The 18968-nt window shown below is 44.9% G+C and overlaps 9 protein-coding genes across 9 annotated transcripts; 7 read left to right on the plus strand and 2 right to left on the minus strand.

The window, feature by feature from the left end:
- Positions 1 to 17: 17 nt before the first annotated feature.
- On the minus strand, positions 18 to 1448 carry BO85DRAFT_369249 (alpha/beta hydrolase; the record flags this gene model as incomplete). Its single annotated transcript, XM_025655912.1, has 7 exons — positions 18 to 165; positions 225 to 335; positions 528 to 580; positions 630 to 781; positions 836 to 1073; positions 1129 to 1329; positions 1386 to 1448. The coding sequence occupies 7 exons, from the start codon at positions 1446 to 1448 to the stop codon at positions 18 to 20; spliced, it is 966 nt and encodes a 321-aa protein (XP_025516859.1).
- Positions 1449 to 1730: 282 nt separating this feature from the next.
- On the plus strand, positions 1731 to 3819 carry BO85DRAFT_511387 (FMN-dependent alpha-hydroxy acid dehydrogenase family protein; the record flags this gene model as incomplete). Its single annotated transcript, XM_025664592.1, has 7 exons — positions 1731 to 1741; positions 1791 to 1985; positions 2047 to 2228; positions 2298 to 2752; positions 2810 to 2880; positions 2938 to 3388; positions 3464 to 3819. The coding sequence occupies 7 exons, from the start codon at positions 1731 to 1733 to the stop codon at positions 3515 to 3517; spliced, it is 1419 nt and encodes a 472-aa protein (XP_025516860.1). The 3' UTR covers positions 3518 to 3819.
- On the plus strand, positions 3788 to 5796 carry BO85DRAFT_467710 (uncharacterized protein; the record flags this gene model as incomplete). The annotated part of the gene is made up of 5 exons (XM_025662210.1): positions 3788 to 3848; positions 4088 to 4525; positions 4581 to 5008; positions 5066 to 5235; positions 5308 to 5796. The coding sequence occupies 5 exons, from the start codon at positions 3788 to 3790 to the stop codon at positions 5648 to 5650; spliced, it is 1440 nt and encodes a 479-aa protein (XP_025516861.1). The 3' UTR covers positions 5651 to 5796.
- A 376-nt stretch (positions 5797 to 6172) lies between these two features.
- On the plus strand, positions 6173 to 8580 carry BO85DRAFT_417920 (uncharacterized protein; the record flags this gene model as incomplete). The annotated part of the gene is made up of 6 exons (XM_025657788.1): positions 6173 to 6602; positions 6665 to 6864; positions 6915 to 7324; positions 7382 to 7895; positions 7921 to 8005; positions 8069 to 8580. The coding sequence occupies exons 1-6, from the start codon at positions 6209 to 6211 to the stop codon at positions 8578 to 8580; spliced, it is 2115 nt and encodes a 704-aa protein (XP_025516862.1). The 5' UTR covers positions 6173 to 6208.
- A 646-nt stretch (positions 8581 to 9226) lies between these two features.
- On the plus strand, positions 9227 to 11117 carry BO85DRAFT_511403 (carboxylesterase; the record flags this gene model as incomplete). Its single annotated transcript, XM_025664593.1, has 4 exons — positions 9227 to 9599; positions 9660 to 9887; positions 9937 to 10890; positions 10963 to 11117. The coding sequence occupies 4 exons, from the start codon at positions 9227 to 9229 to the stop codon at positions 11115 to 11117; spliced, it is 1710 nt and encodes a 569-aa protein (XP_025516863.1).
- Positions 11118 to 13501: 2384 nt separating this feature from the next.
- Positions 13502 to 14098, minus strand: BO85DRAFT_476670 (uncharacterized protein; the record flags this gene model as incomplete). The annotated part of the gene is made up of 3 exons (XM_025662796.1): positions 14074 to 14098; positions 13755 to 14016; positions 13502 to 13618 (listed from the first exon to the last, which is right to left on the minus strand). The coding sequence occupies exons 2-3, from the start codon at positions 13977 to 13979 to the stop codon at positions 13502 to 13504; spliced, it is 342 nt and encodes a 113-aa protein (XP_025516864.1). The 5' UTR covers positions 13980 to 14016; positions 14074 to 14098.
- A 1152-nt stretch (positions 14099 to 15250) lies between these two features.
- On the plus strand, positions 15251 to 15874 carry BO85DRAFT_437042 (uncharacterized protein; the record flags this gene model as incomplete). The annotated part of the gene is made up of 1 exon (XM_025658603.1): positions 15251 to 15874. One exon carries the CDS (start codon positions 15251 to 15253, stop codon positions 15872 to 15874), a length of 624 nt encoding a protein of 207 aa, XP_025516865.1.
- A 716-nt stretch (positions 15875 to 16590) lies between these two features.
- BO85DRAFT_467712 (uncharacterized protein) lies at positions 16591 to 17381 on the plus strand (the record flags this gene model as incomplete). Its single annotated transcript, XM_025662211.1, has 4 exons — positions 16591 to 16729; positions 16811 to 16851; positions 16945 to 17052; positions 17110 to 17381. The coding sequence occupies 4 exons, from the start codon at positions 16591 to 16593 to the stop codon at positions 17251 to 17253; spliced, it is 432 nt and encodes a 143-aa protein (XP_025516866.1). The 3' UTR covers positions 17254 to 17381.
- BO85DRAFT_258741 (uncharacterized protein) lies at positions 17247 to 17755 on the plus strand. The gene is made up of 2 exons (XM_025655005.1): positions 17247 to 17411; positions 17475 to 17755. The coding sequence occupies exon 2, from the start codon at positions 17483 to 17485 to the stop codon at positions 17726 to 17728; it is 246 nt and encodes an 81-aa protein (XP_025516867.1). The 5' UTR covers positions 17247 to 17411; positions 17475 to 17482; the 3' UTR covers positions 17729 to 17755.
- The last annotated feature ends 1213 nt before the right edge of the window (positions 17756 to 18968 follow it).

Raw genomic sequence — 18968 nt, forward strand, 5'->3', positions numbered from 1 at the left:
TCATCTGTCAAAGATTGTTAACAAACTTCACCCTTATTGTTAGGATAGCTATCCACAGAAAGCGTACGCTGAATTCTTTGGTTGACCTTTGCCACACAAGTTTGCATGAAGTCCAATAGTCTTTCCGCCTGTGCAGAATCTTCAGTTCCAATGGATAGGACGTTGCTGTTAAAGGTATTAGAACCAACAATGGAAGACTAGGGTCAGAAAAAATCATAACTGACCTGACATGATTATGTCTGTCCTGTACATGGAACACTGGTAGCGTTCCTGGAGGTTTACTCCGTTCACGATAGGCATTGAAAAAAGCCACAGTGGCATCAGCTGTTTCTTTTCTAGCAGTTTCAATTATTGTCAGATCAGCTTTGCATACTGATGGGCTCTTCAATTAATATCTCCGTGACTTACACCTCCCACTTGACACTTCCGATGTAGACCGGCAAATGCTCAGAATCCCTAGTCACATTGTCAGCGCAGAGTATGTGGGTGTAATATATTTAGTCAGAGGAGAAGTAGAATATGCTTACAACAATGGAGAGTCGTCTGGTAGATTTCTGAAGAGCCCTAGGGCAGAAAAAGGCTGTAGTGCAGTTTAGAATCTGATAAAACACCGAGTTCATGTGACTTACACCCCAGACCTCCTCAGCATCCGATCCATAATAGTGGCGGATGACCCTCTGTCGCACAGGCTTTCTCCGATCAAACCAGAATGGTACACTTAGGTAGATAACACCCGCAACAGGGGGGAATAGTGGGACTTTCGATACTCGCTTTGGATCCCCTATTTCTCGAGTCAGTAATGAATGATGGTGAGTGTTGTCAAGAAATTCATCACCTGCGGCGTAGAGGTTCATGGCGATATGTGCCCCACCGGACGAGTGACCCAAAAGGATGACCTTCTCCGGTGATCCTCTGCCGTACTTTTGCTTTGCAATATTTTCAAAGATCCATTCCCGAGCAAGCTGCATATCATCGGCCCCTCCAGGGTAGACAACGTGCGGGACGAGTCGATGGTTTGCGAGAACCGTGACGAATCCACGCTGCGCAAAGTAGAATCCCACATTCGCCCAGCACTTGTGTCGGTGAGTAAGGATTTGGATGGGTGTTTCAATTGTAGAATGCAAGTACCTTTTCACTCCATCCTTTGTCTCCAGAGAAAAAACCCCCTCCGTGAACGAAGAGTACAACAGGATGTCCTCCCGGCTTTTCCTCGGCAGGAAAATATACATCCAATCGGTTACGCTCGGCCGGTCCGTATTGCTCGTCCTTCACTATTCCGACATTGTCCGGTGCTTTGGGATATAGAGGTTCATACAGCTTTCTCCAGCCCTGTACCTCGTCAGCTTGAAGTTGAGGTTATCGTTATGTCAGGCATGAAGTCGTACTTCTTCATCTCCAAGATCGAACTTGGTGGTATCTTGTGCTATCTTGGCGAAAACTTTCTCCATGTTTTCTGTCTTTGAACTTGGGACGTGGTTCTCATCAAGACAGAACTAATATCTCTGAAATAGTAAGACAGAAGGTGTATGCTGCAGGGGCAATATCCGTGCCCCACATACTGCTGCCGGCCCTTAGCCGAGATAAAGTATGACCCTTTTCCGGATTGGAGTAACCGTGATCAATGCACGGACATTCAATCAATCCAATAAGACCAGCATTTTTAAGAGCTACTCAATTACAGCTCTCAGCTTCGTAGTGACAAAAAAGTTGATCACCTAGGATATACGAATATGTTGACCAGGTGAGTCAGAAGCTTTTGGATTCCGTGAACAGCTGCTAATACCCTCTAGAGCTGAAGTTAGCCAGCACAGGTCGAAAGACCGATGTTTGGTTATCATCAAAGGAAATGTTTACGACCTGAGTTCGTACTTGGACTCCCATCCTGGCGGGTCAAGCATCATCCTGAAGTATGGTGGACGGGATGCAACAGAAGCATTCGAGCCCATCCACCCAAATAACGTGATTGAGAAACATCTATCGCGAGAGTATGAGGAATCCTCTGATTGGACATTTATCTAATGTGCGACTGTACTGATATGCGAATAGAGCCCATCTCGGCCCCGTTGCAGATTCCGATATGAATACCACACCCGCCTCGGCACAAATGAAGATGTCTTCCTCGGAAAGTAGTCTCCAGAAGAGCATCCCTTCACTTTTGAGATCCGTTGTCAACATTCACGACTTTGAACTTTCTGCCTCTCAAATATTACCCGCGCGCTCGTTTGCCTGTGAGTACCACCAGAGGAAGACGAATTGCTGTCTCCGTGGCTAATTAATGCATTTGGAGCGACGTGCAGTTTTCAAATCTGGCGCTGAAGATGAAGAAACTGTTCAATGGAACCAGAATAGTTGGAAACGTATCCGCTTTTGTCCGCGAGTTCTAAGACCCATCCGGGCCATCGACTTAACGACATCCATTCTTGGAACGAAATACTCAGCGCCATTTTTCATCTGCCCTGCAGGAGGTGGTAAGCTGGCGCATCCGAGTGGAGACCTGGCTTTGACCAAAGCTGCTGGGAAACATGGCATTCTTCACTGGGTACCGAACAACACCGGTTGTTCGCAGGAACAGTTGGCAGATGCGCGTGCGGACACGCAGACATTGTACTGGCAGATATATGCTCTGGAGGACCTTTCCGTGACGGAGAAGGAAATAAAACAAGCTATTTCGTTGGGTTACCGGGGGTTTGCTTTAACTGTTGATGCCAATCGAGTTGGCAAGCGAGAACGTGATGTGCGTTTAATCATCAGGGTATGCGTATCATTCTCTCTCGGTTCTATCTCAAGGATTAACAATATTTTTCCACAGGAACAGGAGCTTTCTGAGAAGCAAGAGGGTGAAGACAATGCGTTTGCCAGTGGTCCTACAGTTTCGCGGTCGTGCGTTCCTAATAAGTCCGGATATGATTGATGAGAAAATGACCTGACGAGATATAGCCACCTCTTCCCCGACTTTGACTGGATGTCCGCAGTTTCGTGGCTACGAAAGATAACGGATCTGCCAATTGCGATAAAGGGCATTCAATCCTGGGAAGATGCTGCACTATGCATGAAGTACGGAGTACATCCGTGGCTGTCGAACCACGGAGGACGACAGCTCGAGGGGGCTCCCTCTGCTGTAGATACCCTTCTTGCCATCCATGCACACTGCCCCGAAGTCCTTCGCCGTTGTGACGTTATTGTCGATGGGGGTATCAGTCGCGGTTCTGATATTGTGAAAGCTCTTGCTTTAGGCGCAAAAGGCGTCGGACTGGGGCGAGCATTTCTTTACGCCTTGGCACTTGGCGAGCCAGGCGTCGACAAGGCAATCAGAATTCTGAAAAATGAAGTTGAGACGACCATGGCTTTGCTGGGAGTTGCCAGTGTTGACTCGCTGAATCCTTCTTATGTAAGTTGGTTCAAATAAGAGTATTCTGTGTTCAAGTCGCCATAATTCACTAACACTAAGGATTTCAACTTGCAGATCAGCGCATTTAATGATCATGATAGGCTTCCCCGTGGCCGCTCTAATCTCTAGGGTGCATTCACCAGGCTACAGACGGCGTCGTGCTTTCATCGGTGGGCAAAGTTCAGCGGTGAAGGACCACTTAAGGCTCGGAAGCTTTGCTAGACCTTCTCCAGACAAATGTGTGTCTATCTGCCTAGCATTCCATAAAATAGCCTATTAGATCCCTCATTCTACAGTATAATCGAATTGCGGTTAGAGGAAGTGAGTCTTTGATGCATTGGAAGCGTATTCGATTCATAAGCATAGTGAACACAGAACCCCAAACGCCCAGACTTAGAAATGGTCTTTCACAGGAGAACAGTAGTTCTACGTGGAAACGCTGTCTGTGTATCTGAAGGCAGTAAATTAGGTGGGAAGACCTAATGACATCTTGAACTCCGGGGCGGAAGCATTCTGTCCGTGGACATCCGGGCGCGTAGCCGAACAGCGGCGGAAAACGTACCATCGCAATCAATTCCAAAGCCGGATCCGAATGAGCAACCGATACGATACCCGGAAAACCAGATTTATGGGCTGATACGGAGCAAATTGGCGACTGAATCTTCCATATATGATATCCGGTATCGTGGCCCTCTATAGCATTGCTTGATCACTTTATCTTGGCTCATGACAGCGACGTTCTCGACTTCCCACCTGCTTCAAAAGCCATAAGCTTCGATATAGCACCAATTTGTCCTGGAGAATACACAAACATGACCAGCCAAGCAATTGACCCTCCCCCCAGCCTCCCTGTGCCAAATCAACAAGTGCATGCACCGGGCGTCTACTTGCTACACCCCCTGTCACGCCTCGGCACGGGTCCTGGTATGATCATATTGACTTCTGGGAGAGACCTCGGAGGGGTGCGTCTAGACGATGGAGTCCCCTCGCCGTTCCTCAAATGGGCTGAAGAAGGCTACGCGGTGGCGGCAGTATGCTTAGGTGGCTTGGAGGGTAAACAAGATGGCATATCCTCTGCCCTCGAAGCGTTGTCCAGTTGCGACAACTGCCAGCCCAAAGGGAAAGTTGGACTTATCGGTGCGTACAGTACTCTTTACGTACTTGAACACTGCAGCTAACATCTCTGTTCCAGCATACGACCCCGACGCATGGCTGAAGGTCGCTGCATCAGCGCACGCTCACCAGGAGGTTGTCGGAGTGGTGGTATATGGGAATGTGGATTCGCCGATTCCCAAACCAGTCTTCCCAATGCTTCAGCACTTGGCTGGAGCGTCCGCGACAGCAAAATTGGTATCCAAAACCGTGAATTGCCAGGCGTATGGATACGCAGCTGTCAGTACATATCAGTTTGCCACCCCTTTCCAGCCGGCGTTCGATTACACCGCCGAGTCTGTATCACACACACGGAACCTGAGCTTCCTGAAACCTCTAATGGGAGCTCCATATTTTGATTTAGAGGCCATTTGGGAAGAACATACGTATCATGAGTTTGAGACGCGCTCTGTACCTCATACGATGGCGACCATGGTGCAAGAGCCGTATGTGAATCATATTCCCACGGTAAGATCCAAAGTGCCGAATACTTATTAACATTGAACTGAGCCGAACAACTTGCAGTTAACGGGAGGAATTGGAAGGGATCGCCTCTCATACTTCTACCAGAACCACTTCGTTTTCAATAACCCTGAAGACGCGGAACTTGAGCTTATCAGTCGGACGGTGGGTATTGATCGTGTCATTGATGAGTTTATATACAAGTTCACGCACGACACCCAGATTGACTGGCTGTAAGGACTTATTCCATCTTATTATTCTTTCGCAACCCAACTGCTTGCTCTACTCGAACTAATCTCTAGCAGGCTTCCTGGCATCCCACCCACCGGTCGCAAATTAGAAATACCGTTTACCGCAGTTGTCAACATAAGGGGTGACCGGCTGTACCACGAGCACATTGCGTGGGATCAACTCACTGCTCTGATTCAGTTAGGACTCATGCCAGAATATCTTCCCTGGACACACCCCGCACCTACGGGTGTGCATATGGGCACCAAGACGAAGCTTGAGTATCGAGTACCAGGGGCTGGGCGCGACACAGCGAAGAAGATGAGGGATAGGAATTCTGTGGAATCGAATAGAATGTTTGGGCACTCAATTCGGGAAGTGGACTCGGTTCAACCGACGGTGTCCCCCAAACTTGCTTAACGGAAATGTTCTGATCGCAGAAGGGAACGGGAAAGGGGCGGATAAGGGGCGGGAAATACCCGGCCGGTATGGGCCGTATCTTTCACTCCCTGGTACTTTCATCGATAACTCTTTTTTATTATTATTTTTTTTCTCCCAGAGAAATGAACCGGAAAAGAATAGAGTAATTGATGTAGTGGGTATCTTCTCATAGGGCACACCATACCTGCCGATTGTCCCCGTAATCAGGTCACGAGATCTTTAACCCCTCCACTATCAGGGCTGAAGCACCGCATACAAGCAAAAGGGCATACATAAAGCACAGATAAGACTCGGGGACGTCATTTTCGCCTTCGAATTTTCCCTATCTAACCGTTTGTTGCATCTCAGACTTATCACAGCAACGCCTAGCCTCTAGTGCGGGGTAGGATCTGTGCCCAGAATGATTGGAAAAAGACAAATAAACATTGGAGAGCCTAGACCCAGTTCCGAGTATCTTCCCTGGAGGCCTTCCACTCCCCTGGTTAGAATTCCCTACCTTTTCACAACTGACAAACCCTACAATACGTTTTCCCGGTCATGCCACGTCCGAAAGTGCGCCCGGAAGATCGACGACGGTCCAGCCACGCTTGTCAGACTTGCAAGATTCTGAAGATCCGGTGCGACTCACAACACCCATGTTCCTCATGTATGCGACGGGGACAAGCCCATACATGTGCTTATTCTGGGATGGACCGTCGCAAACGGAGAACGGGTGATGGCGTTCAGAATACACACAGCCGGGTCACTGACAGGCAGGATGGCTTTTCGCAGAGCAATAGGGTTACCGCCGCTGAGAATGAGAACACACCATTCGAGTTTGAGACTCTAGTATCCGAGATGGTCACACCCGAGTCACGGAGTGATGATACTCGCCCCCCTGAAACCTCTTTGCGCGAGCGGCTATCTTTAGCACCGGAACAGTCAACAAAAGGTGTGGAACTATTCATGAGCCCGATACAGAATCTCGAGAACTTAAACTATGCTTTCTTGTAGTTGATGTGGGCGAAACTTCCGCTATGTCGTTCTTACATTTCCTTCGGAAAATTGTTAAGGCCTATGTGGGCTCGGTGCCTTTTACGGATGCTGAGCGACACCACATTATAATTGCTACTGATCTTTGTTCTACAACCGAGGACGATCAGAATATCGAGCCCAAAAGAATTCATTCATACTTAGAATATTATTATGAGGCAGTAAGTACCTAGGATGAAGCCAGCTACATTCGTCTCTAAAATGTACACAGACAAGCGGAATTCTGGATCTTTTCACAGCCCAGGAGGTCGAGACCTTACTTGAAGCACACACCTCCTCGCGGCAGCCCATATCCACTGCAGCTGTGAGGCAGGAGGATGTCGCAGCCATAGGCGTCGCCCTATCTATTGGTGCCCAAGTTAGAGGATCAGATAGAGACTCCCAGGTAGCGAACGAGTACTTCCGTCGTGCACGCCAGGCAGCGTTCAACGACATGCTGATGGGCCAGAACGTCGGGACTGTACGGCTATTTTTGCTAATGGCATTTTACATGCTGGGCGCCTGCAATCGAAATGCCGCTTCAATGTTTCTTGGGGTAGCTGCACGAGCAGCCATAATCCTAGAGCTTCATAGCATTGAGGGTTACGATAGTACGCTCTCCAAAGAAGATTATGAAAGTAGGTGAGTTATAGCAATCGAATGCTAGTGCCAACGAGTGACACTGACAAAGCCTGGCAGACGAAGAATCTGGCACAGCATGCGTAATCTTGATATTCTCAGCAGCTTTGTCTTGTCCAGACCAAGAAGCCTCCCCCTAGTGCAGAGTATGTCGGATACGGATGAGTTGAATTCTCACTCAGCATTCTATGCCATTGGCAACGGATGCACTTTACTCATTAATATCGTCGACACACTCAGCAATGGCGGGCTTCTCGACGTCCCCACAGCCGAGGGCCTGCTTTCGCAACTCCGGAAATGGAGTTCTGACCTGCCCGCTTCTCTCCGCCAGTTCCGGAGTGTTTCCCACGGCCTACAATTCCTGGAACCTGCAGATCGGCAGCGACTTGTTGGAAGCATTCATGTTTCCTGCCTATACTACTTTGCGGTAATTCTCGTAACCCGGCCGTATCTGATCGCGTATCTCGTATCTCGTCTTCGTGGGAAAGCACCAGACCATTTGATCAGTGACCCGGATGAGGCCTCTGATGTCGCTATTAAGAACAATAAAGTATCCAAACTGGCCCAGGTGTGCGTAAGTTCTTCCTTATACATGATAGATATGTGTCGACGGGCAAAGTCGGCGGGACTCGTTTTCCGAAACTTTTGTCTCCTCAAGTATGCCCCCCTTTACCTCCTCGCTTTGTTCAAGCTCCTTCCTTCCAAACCTATTTTGAAAAGACTTGATATTAATGTTTACCCATAGAGCTTGGATTTTTGGCGCCGGCCTTATCCTAGGCTTCTCTATGTTTGCTGGAGAGCCTCGCCGTGACATTCAGAGTCTCTTCAACAGCACCTTACATCTCCTCGATGATATTGGCCGAACTAGCCCACAGGCCCAGCTTTACCATCAAATCCTGACCAGCTTCAATGATGCAGTGACAAAGTTCCGCAACCGCGTCGCGGGAGAGGTTTACCGCACGGTACAGGACTACATGGACCAGATCCTCGCGATAGATCCGACCGTAGACGGAGGTTCGACTGCGCATGCTAGGGATAGAGAGGATTCGTACACTGTCTGGAACGATGATTGGTTGGCTGGTGCAATCCGGAGTGCTGAGACAGGCGAGGTTGCATTAGATCCAGTTTTGAACGGGACACAGGGTGCGCAGATGTTCCCTGATCCTGGTGATTGGGGTGATATAGATGGTATGGAACTCGAGGAGGATCTGTTAATGGACATCGATCCATTCGATCAGTTCTTTTTTACGGTCGAATAAGTCTCCTGTTGCCTGCTCTTTGTTGTTCTTAAAGCATTTAATCACCCAGTCAACATTGTATGTCGAGCAGTGCTTAGTATGCGTTAACTGACGGCCAAGACCACTGTGACCCCTGCCTCTATGGTTAACATCCACCCGCCCGTCTCTGCATTTCTGGCATCAGCGTTTCAAGGTCTAGGCTTTTAACCCATGCTGCACTGGACGGTAAGAGAATGTGAGATGAGGGCTTTGAATACCCTGATCGGTCCGGCTCGTCCGATTGGTAAGAAGACATCATTTCCCCCCATTTGCGGCTTCGATTCTCAGCAGCTAATAGCGGACGTTTTCCGCGCTAATTGCTCTTCTCATGTTACCTCCGCTGCAGATCCGGAAATACGCGGTATCTTAGTTTAGTCCCATAGTCCAATAAACCGTTTCATCCAAGTGAGTAGCACGGCTAGTAACAGGCAAATAATTGACTCATACATTGGCTTTCTGATAAAGTTTCAAATGTGGAGCAACGTCCGGCTATGTTCCGGATCTGTTCCGGCTATCTTCCTCATCTCGGTTAGTTACTTAGTATGTAAATGCCCTCTAGTCACGCAAGAACGTTTTTCTTTAACCTCAGACAAATTGAAGGTCACATATTCCCAGGGAAGGCCCCATGATGCTTGTTCCGTCGCTTTCTCTATTAGCACTTGTTATTCCATTGATTGCAAGTGCCGGAAAAGTAGGACATCGGGGAATAACTCCAAACCCCTCAGTTACTGTACAGAATGGCACCTACTATGGACTTCACAACCCAGACTATGATCAAGACTTCTTCCTTGGCATGCCTTATGCACAGCAACCTATTGGTGAACTTCGCTTGCAGACCCCACGGCCAATGAACACCTCCTGGCCGGTACCAAGAAATGCAACGGAATACTCACCCGCTTGTGTCGGGTTTAATCAGACTAAGGGTGCTTCTGAAGCCTGCCTTAGACTGAATGTCGTCCGCCCAGCAAGCATCGCTCACCATAGCAGTCTGCCCGTTGCTGGTCAGTAATCATCCCGGATCTAATCATAAAGGCTAGAACTGACCTTGCACTCGGGCGCAGTCTGGATTCATGGTGGCGGATTCACTTCCGGCTCTTCATCAGAGAAACAGTACAATCTTTCCTTCATTGTTGACCAGTCAGTCCAAATGGGAAAGCCCATTGTCGCAGTCAGTCTAAATTATCGTCTTCATTGCTGGGGTTTCATGTGGAGCAACGAGATGAAGGAAGCCGGAGTAGGGAACCTGGGACTTAGAGACCAACGCTTAGCTTTGCATTGGATACAAGAGAGTACGTATATTTGTACTGAACCTATAGTACGGATCTGACCATGACTTAGACATTGCTGCTTTTGGTGGCGACCCTGCTCAGGTTACGATCTGGGGCGAAAGTTCCGGCGCTAATAGTGTTGGCACGCATCTGGTTGCTTACGGAGGGCGCGATGATGGTATATTCCGTGCAGCAATCAGTGAAAGTGGTGCCCCGAGTGTTTATCAACGTTATCCGACACCTGACGATTGGCAGCCCTATTATGATGGCATTGTGGATGCATCGGGCTGCAGTTCAGCAACGGATACTTTGGCTTGTCTCCGAACGATCCCAACTGATACATTGCACAGTATTTTCGATAACACGTCTATTGTACCCGAGCACTCTATGTCAGGCCTCAGCGGAGCGAAATTCATTCCTGTCATAGATGACGACTTCATTGAAGGAAGTGGCACGATTCAGCTTCAGAAGGGCAAATATGTCAAAGTTCCATACCTGATTGGAGCTAACGCCGACGAAGGGACAGCATTTGCTGTACCGGGAGTCAACACGGATGCCGAGTTTCGAGAGCTAGTCAAAGACTGGGGCCTCGACAACGCTACCACTGATATTTTGGAGGCCCTGTACCCAAACATCCCTCAGATTGGGATCCCCGCCATAATGGTTGGAAAGCCACCGTCCGGATATGGAAGGCAATACAAGCGTGTGGCCGCATTTCAGGGCGATGTAAACATCCATGGCCCGCGTAGGTTGGCTAGCCAGGCATGGTCATCCCGCAATGTCTCGGTGTATAGCTACAGGTTTGATGCTGTCAGTCCTGGGAATGGCCCTGCTGCTGGATCCTATGTCGGGGCCACTCATGCTTCAGAAATTCCCTACGTCTTTCATAACGGTGATGGCGTGTGGTATGACTTCAACAAGACGACCATGGAGAGCATACCGAATAGTTATTCACACCTGAGCACAATTATGTCAAGAATGTGGGTCAGTTTTGTGACAACATTGGACCCAAATTACTCTGGAGGTAAGGGCCCACAACCCATTTTTATGATTAGTACGCAATTTCGAACAAGAGCTGAATTAGCTGTTTTCTTAGAGAATGTCCACTGGCCGAGATACAATATCGATAATCCGGAAATAATTTTCTTTGACAATACTGTCTCGAATCTCTCATATGTTAGGTCGGACGTTTACCGCGCGGAGGGCATCAAGTACATCGGTGATCACCTTGCAAGTAGTTTCGGGGAATAGTGAAGATCAAGTATCTTCCAAAAGTCTAATATTACAGTGCATATACCTATATGAGCGGTGTGTGAGAGAAGCAAAACACATACGACCACAGGGTGTGGAAAACAGGGCTTCCCGTCCGCTCAGCCATACTTAAGCCACACGCCGGGAGGTTAGTAGTTGGGTGGGTGACCACCAGCGAATCCCTTCTGCGTGATGCAATGCGGAACAACTCTACTAGCACATGTTTGCCTTAGAAACAAAGTAATAACTGCAACCAGCCCACAATCTTCTGTCATAATATCAGTCTTCTAATCTTCTGATATGTTATATTGATGCCTATGTAATATATATATTATACTTTTTATTATTAGTACCTGAAATGGGGTAATAGGTATCTTCAGTAGTATAAATATTATATAATATATTATGACACATGTTTTCCTCTTTATAAGTAGTTTAGACTTAATACCTACTACAAGATAACTATAACTCAATACAACTATATTCACACTATATAATAAAGATCTTGGTTATATAACTTTATAGTACTGTAAATCAGGTTATTATAAGTATTATTCTATTATTAAATAAAAGAAGGTACAGAATGTGCTCAAGATTAGAGATAATTTATATCTTTCTATTAAATACTCTATATCAGAGATTTTTTATGGTAGATTATCTCCATGAAGCTTATATTATATCTAACATTATATCAGACTTTAAAAGTGTTTCTTCTTGATAGTTCTATAGACTTCGGTAATATTCCTGACAACCGTATTATAATGATTACTGGCAAGAACTAAATAGTTTTCTGGAAAGAATGTAATGTTACTTTTTATAAGATTAATAATAAGGAGAAAGAACAGATTATACTTTTTAGAGATATACCTGATGGCTAAATGGTAGTAAAAAACAGTGTAAAGCTATAAATTATTTTAAATAAAATCAAGGAAGAGTTTTAAAGCACTAGGTATATAGCTTGTGGCTAAATTTAATACCGTAGTCTAGATCTAGGAATAAATTTATAATTATTCCTTGTTCTATTATAATTATTAAGATATATTCTGTAAGCTCCTTCCCCTGCTCAAGTTCCATTCTGTATATAAGACTATTTTTAATTGTTTTATATATCTTAATACTAAAGATCTTAGTAATAGCCTCCTTCTTAATATCTTTAATAATTGATTCAGAAATCAATATGATCAGTGTAGGTCCATCATCGATGACAATATACCGAAGAGACTCGGTTATATTGATTTTAGCATTAAATAATTCCAGGACAAGATAATTAATTCCTGACAAACATATGTCCAGACTCATCAGACAGTTGACATCACCGTAAAGTGGAAAGGCTGTAGTCACAGCGACCCTCCAACTGGTTCAGGCCCTCTCCGGAGAAACCCAAACGGGTCTGAGCTAGTCTCTTTGGGAGAGTTACTCCGTTGACTTTTCGCCTGGTCTTCAGAGGTGTACTGCTAACTGTTGGGATCTCAACGGCCCAGAACAGTTGGGAATAATTTGATAGGGTACAGCTGGTCTGATAGGCACTGATAGTCCAGGATGTGCAAGAAGTCTAGAGCTTTGAACCAGAAAGTACCAATCATAGCATCGATCTTGCTGGTCGATGATTCATGGTCTTTGGGATGCACGCGGGGTTTTCGGCCGGCGCGTGGAGATCACGTGGTGTATACCGTTGCGAGTAACCGGTTTCAGTCTAGCGTGTTGTGGACCCCATGTGGTTCGTTACGGTATGGTAAGTTTGCCGAGGTAAGTTACCCACGCAGTTAGTTGGCAATGCCTTTTTCTGCTTGGGGGAAGCTGCTCATCCCTTGGTATTGTGTATTATATTTGCCTTAAAAGGTTGTGAGATAGAACGGCAATTGGCAAAAGGTGCGAAAGAAATAGTATATCTCAATAATCTGATCAAGGTGGAACTGACAGGCGCGAGTTGGGATCTTCCAAGTAATATAACAAACTTTGCTAATTTATTGTCTTTCTGACTGTTTGCTCTATGCTTCCTTACGTCTCCCATCTTCATTTCCATTCAGCCCAAGTTTTATAGACACCTCCCAGCCTACTGGTAGTACATACAACCATTCCAGGCTCTCAGTTCCAGGTTGATAATAGAGGTTAAACAATAAGCATAGCATATTTGAATACAATTGGTGGTTTGTAGGCGCTACAGGGGCCCGCTTGCTGTCCAATCCAGTCTTATTTTTCCACTTGAACCCCCTATTGCCCTACCGAGTCACTACACGCCCGAGGTAGAACAAGGTTATATCTAGGCAAATGAGACCAGTACATCATGAGTCGAATTCTGTATCTCGTTCTCCTGCAGCTCGTAAAAACACACTGCCGAACGAACTTGATCAGATTATCTACTACCTTCGATATGGACAAAGAAATCATTCATCGCCACATTCCTCTTGGCAATGTATTCTGAGGTTGATATCTTCGTTACTTGGACATTGGTCATAGGGTTCAAACATTGTTGCAAAGACAGACTGAGAGTGCCACGTTGACTGCTCAAGATAGATATCAAATCACTGTCTAGCAACTACCGTGAGCCAGTTTAATGTGCAGACTCAAGGCAAGGTCCGTGATTGTTGTTGCACCACAGATCAGGCAACTATGATGAAATGGCCTGTCCTCGCGTACAATTCCGTTCCCGCGTAGATATCCCCCTTCATCTTGCCGGTGGTTACGACCTTGAGAACCTCCAGGAGAACTTTTGCCATCTCCGTTGTTGTTGTTGACGGTGGCATCAGGTCCAGTCCAATTGTTCTGCATTCCAGAACCATTGTTGTTGTTTTGCGACCCGCTTCCGTTGTTGACGTTATTTGCCTGCGTACCTCCGCGGCTATTGAAATTTGTGCCAGTCATTTCGTTATGGGAGAGTCTGGGAAAATCCGTGCTTTGACTAAGGAACGAAATCAATATGCTTCTTTCACGGATAAACAGATAGGTTATAACAAACAGAGGGAGTGTGTACGATAAGTCAATGGGTGTAGAATGGTCAGAAAGGTTGAATCGGTACAAGTGGCCGTGGAGGATATGCTGTACTGGCCATTGAGCCTTATATACCTATCTAAACTACTAGGCACCGATAAAGCTGAATCCTCTGGTCTCTATAATCAAAAGCAAATACTATGAGATCTCAAACCGCACACGGAGATTGCCGAAGTCGTATAGAAGATCACCCTACTACTATCTATATCATTGCGCTATTATAGTTACCGCATCAATCATCCTGCATCAATCACACTGCATGAGTCACACTGCATCAATCACACTGCATGAGTCACACTGCATCGATCTTACTGCGTCGATCTTACTGCATCTCTTACTGCGTTAATCTCACTGCATATATACTGATCTGCCTTGGCTCTTGCGCTCTTGTTGCCTATTGGAGGCTTAGTCCTCACAGTTTGCTCACTAGGGTGTTCGGACGAGCGGTGGGCAAGCATCTGTTCCTTGCAGGGTTCGTTGGCTGTCCGCAGCCGCCGGCCCGTAAATACCTACTAAGTTGGGCATCAGCCTTGAAGCGAACACTTAGTCTGGGAGGTTGGTGGTGCCGTACATTCGTCAATCCCACAGAAGCTGGTCCTGATACGTCAGGTTGGTCCGGAGGTCACCTTCCGTGGTTAATGTGATTGCTCACAGTCGGGCACCAATAAGGCATCGTTCAAGTTGAGCAAAGAGAATGTATTGGCCAGCGCTGGAGATGGCGAAGAATCTGTGGTGGCTGCTTATGGAAGGCGAGTTTCCCTTCATGACTGTACGCAGCGTCTGATATGGAGTATGTTTCACTTGTGTATAGCATTTTCTATTGGCTATTAGATGCCATGTCTGTGATTAGTAGTACTAAGTGGCGTCTATCACATCGGCTGAATCTGTAGCGGACTATCTATCCAATAACGTTACATTTCCTTATGCAGGCAAATCTTGCTTTCCAGCGTATTAGGTTCATCTTAGCTACAGTGCAGTCTATAACGGGAAGGAGTCAAGTATACTCCGTACTTAATACAGTGTTCCCCTCATTGTGAGGCTGGAAGTAAATGCCCCAAACTTCCTCAAGTCCTACATCGCGCAGGTCTAGGATTATCACTTCCCCTTCCACTTTTACCCCTACCAAGCATCAGCCCCATCTAAGGATGTCAGGTCTTGAAGTGATTGGCAGCATTTCTGCCATTATCGGAATTATTGATGCCTCGATCAAGATATTCAAGGGTATGCGGCAGGACAAGAAATTATCCGACAATTTCAAGGTAGTCGGGGCCCGATTGCCGATCCTCCTCGATTCCCTGCAGACATGCAGGAATCATCTCGAACCAGCGAAAGACCGCTTGCCGGCAGATGTTTGTAAATCTTTGGAACAGGTCCTTGATGATTGCGATGAAAAGGCCAGTAAATTGCGGCAAATCTTCGAAAAGGTCATTCCGGGTGAAGATGACGCGGCGGAAAAACGATACTTGAAGCTCATCCGAAGATTCGGTAAAGGGAACAAGGTTGAAGAGCTGATGGCATCTATCACCAAGGACGTCCAGCTCATCGTCAACAATCATGCGGTCAAGTCTGCCAGTCCGAATCAGAACAACCAGCTTGCAAGGGTCATTCAAGAAATGGAGTCCCTCAAATCGGATACTTCGGACGAAAGCTCAGGATTCCAGTTCAATAGCGGAGGGGGTGCGCAAACCAACAATGTTAACAGCGGCAGTGGGCAACAAATCAATAACAATGCAGCCGTGGGAACTCAGAACTTTGGTAAATTTTCTTAGATATTGTGATGGCTTCGTCGACCCTGGTTATTGAGCTGTTTGTTTTGTTGGAAGCTTCTTTCATCCTTTCGGGTGTTGTTGGTCTCCATTCCACCGCCAATTTTGTCCTCGTTCGACCTTCTACGTACCGCAGACAAGATGAATTCATATCCTGATAGTCAATAAGATATTTCCAATACCGGTAGAAGTGACCATTGAAAGCAAAGAAAAAAGGGGATACATCGGTGTTGTCGCGTAGATTTGGCATTCTTTACTGTCGAGGAAGGTGGCCCATTTCCTAGATTCAGAGGCGGGGATACTCAAGTGGGGAAGAATAGGGTGTCACTTGGCTGATATGGAATGAAACAGTCGATAACTAACATATCATCATCATCTTTATCACCAACATTCTGGAGACAAAAATCAAAGTATAGAATAACTTTATAAAGAGAAGAAGAATAGAAGCATTAGAATCATGGAAGAGTACTACAAGACACATCCCCGCATATTAGCCGCCGATATCTCCGCAATTTTCCCACTCGGATGGGAGTGGGGGAATGCAAGGGGGGCAAGTCAGCCGCAAGGACAACAAATAGGTAGATAGATCCTACGTAGTGATACTATGGCCTTTTCCCACTTGCCCAGCCTGACGAGAAAGTCGTATAAAAAGGCACAGTTGATTAATAGAATAGACGACCACTTTACTAGACTCATAGACAGACAGTCCAACGAACAGCATGTCGCCCACCAAAGAAGATATCCACTTTGACGACGATGCGCCCATCTTGATCGTCGGGGGCGGCCCATGTGGCTTACTCCTTGCGTATTTGCTCGCCCAACTTGGCAGGTATGGCGTTAATACCCTCGACGATGTTAGTAAATTGGTTACGAGAGAAGCGTGTTCAAGGCAGGATAAAAAAGAAATTTGCTGACAGACTTCTTCTACTTCTCTCCTAGTCCGATCTTTGCTGTGTGAACGCTACCCTACTAGGCTACAAGTGCTAAAAGCACATGCACTGTCGCCTAGAACACTCGAACTATGTCGATAATATGGGCTGGATGTGAATGAAATTCGCAACATTGGAACCAAGCGCGGAGAGGTGTTCTGGGTTAATTTTATTACCAGTTTGAGTGGCAGGCAGGTGGGAAGGCTTCCGTATGAGCGCATAGATCCAGAGGTTTTGGAGAGTATACTGATGGTATGAAAATATTTGAGCATCTAGAGGATTGGAATTTTGTACTAATACTTGAGGTAGATGATTTATAATATCTCACAGCCAGAGTTTGAGGAGCTGGTTGCCAAGAGGTTATCTAAGAATAATCTGGTGGAGATACGGAAAAATCACTTGTTTGTTGGACTTGTTGACGTAAGTTACCTCGGGGGTTATAATAATAACTAAGAGCTGCGATTGATTATTGGTAAAGCGCGGTGACTATGTTTAAGCCACTATCAAGAACCGTGCGACACAGAAAGAGTATACGGTGAAATGCCGCCATCTTGTGGCATGCGATGGGGCGAACAGTGCGGTCCGGAGATGTTTAGGGATAGAGAGTGAGGGTGAGGACTCTTGTATATGGTATAACCAATACATTAGATGCTTCAAGACTGACTATTATATAGATGAGATCATGATAACAATCCACATCAATGCTAATTTGCATCTGGTGGTTAAAGAGCGAGTGGGAATGCTTTACTGGATGATGGATCCTGAAGTCATTTACTTTGCGAACTCCCACACCATGTTAAATCCTAGTCATTCTAAATCAGCCTTCCTTTTCTTTCCTTGCAGGGGTAAGATACAGTACACATCCTCTAAATACCATTTCAATTCTGTCAGACTCTCTAGGGTCTCCGAACAGGCTGGATACCAGTAATAATATTAGTTGGATAGTACCTCTGAGGAAAGATAAGAATTAATATGATTATTTTATTTATTATAATCAAGAAACTGTTTCATGCACTTATAAGGCTTGAAATTACTATCTCTGAGATAAAATAGATAATATACTGCTTTAGTCAGAGTATATCAGAAAATTAAAAAATCACAGCAGAGTAAATTATCAGGCTTTATCAAGTAGTATTTATAATATAATATCTACTTTTCAGGCTCTGTAAATTAATAATAATAAGTAATATAGTATTATATAAAATCCACAGAACTCTGTTTATAAAAGTACTTTTTATGATAGTTATATAAATAGGACTAATAGCAGTAAGAATAATAATTATATTATTAATAAATATTACTTATATTAAAGTAAATACTTATACTGTAAGTAAATATTTATAAAGATACTTTTTATTTACAGATTATATTCCTGCACTGTAGGTACTTGTACTGTAATCTATACATATAATTTCAAGAATTTCCAGAGCTGCTCTCCCTGTGGGACTTTACAGGAAGTTATTTCTAGAAAAAAGTTAAATAAGTAAATCATGCTCTAACACCATTTCTATATATAATAAAAAAATATCTGTTTATATATAATAGTTAGTTATATAACTAATATTCTTCTCTGTATTTATTATAAGGTTCAAAATTCTTATATATAAAATCTCTGTTTTTTATTATATATTTAATATTATTCTAGCTGTATTTTCTTCTTACTAAAAATCTTGAAGCTTACTTAACTTATCAGTAAAATATTATATCTATTAATTAAGTTTAATAATATCCAGTTATTTCTGAAACTCAAACTCTGTCTTAACGGGGAGCAACTGCCAAAGTTATAAGTATGTATGAATTTCCATACTATACTGGTTTTATATATACTTATAATAGTCAGAAATACTAAGGTAGATAGCCGGTCTATCTATTTCAGAGAATAAATATATATATAATCTGCTGAAAATATTCTTATTAATATATCTGGTAAACTTTATTCTTATAATTTTAAAGTGACTTTTATCTGTATAAGCCCAATATTAGTAAGAGATAAAGAATATATATAAATTACTTACTAGCTTTTATCAGTACTTATCAGCGGCAGACATATTTTGTAATATTTTCTATATAATTTGTATAATATCTAAGTTCTGCAAGTTTTTTATTAAAAGAATCTATTTTATAAGACTAACTAGTAGAATCCTCAACTGCCTGCTTATTATATGACT

The sequence above is a fragment of the Aspergillus piperis genome (genome assembly GCF_003184755.1).
Source record: "Aspergillus piperis CBS 112811 unplaced genomic scaffold BO85scaffold_6, whole genome shotgun sequence".
Lineage (NCBI taxonomy): Eukaryota > Fungi > Ascomycota > Eurotiomycetes > Eurotiales > Aspergillaceae > Aspergillus > Aspergillus piperis.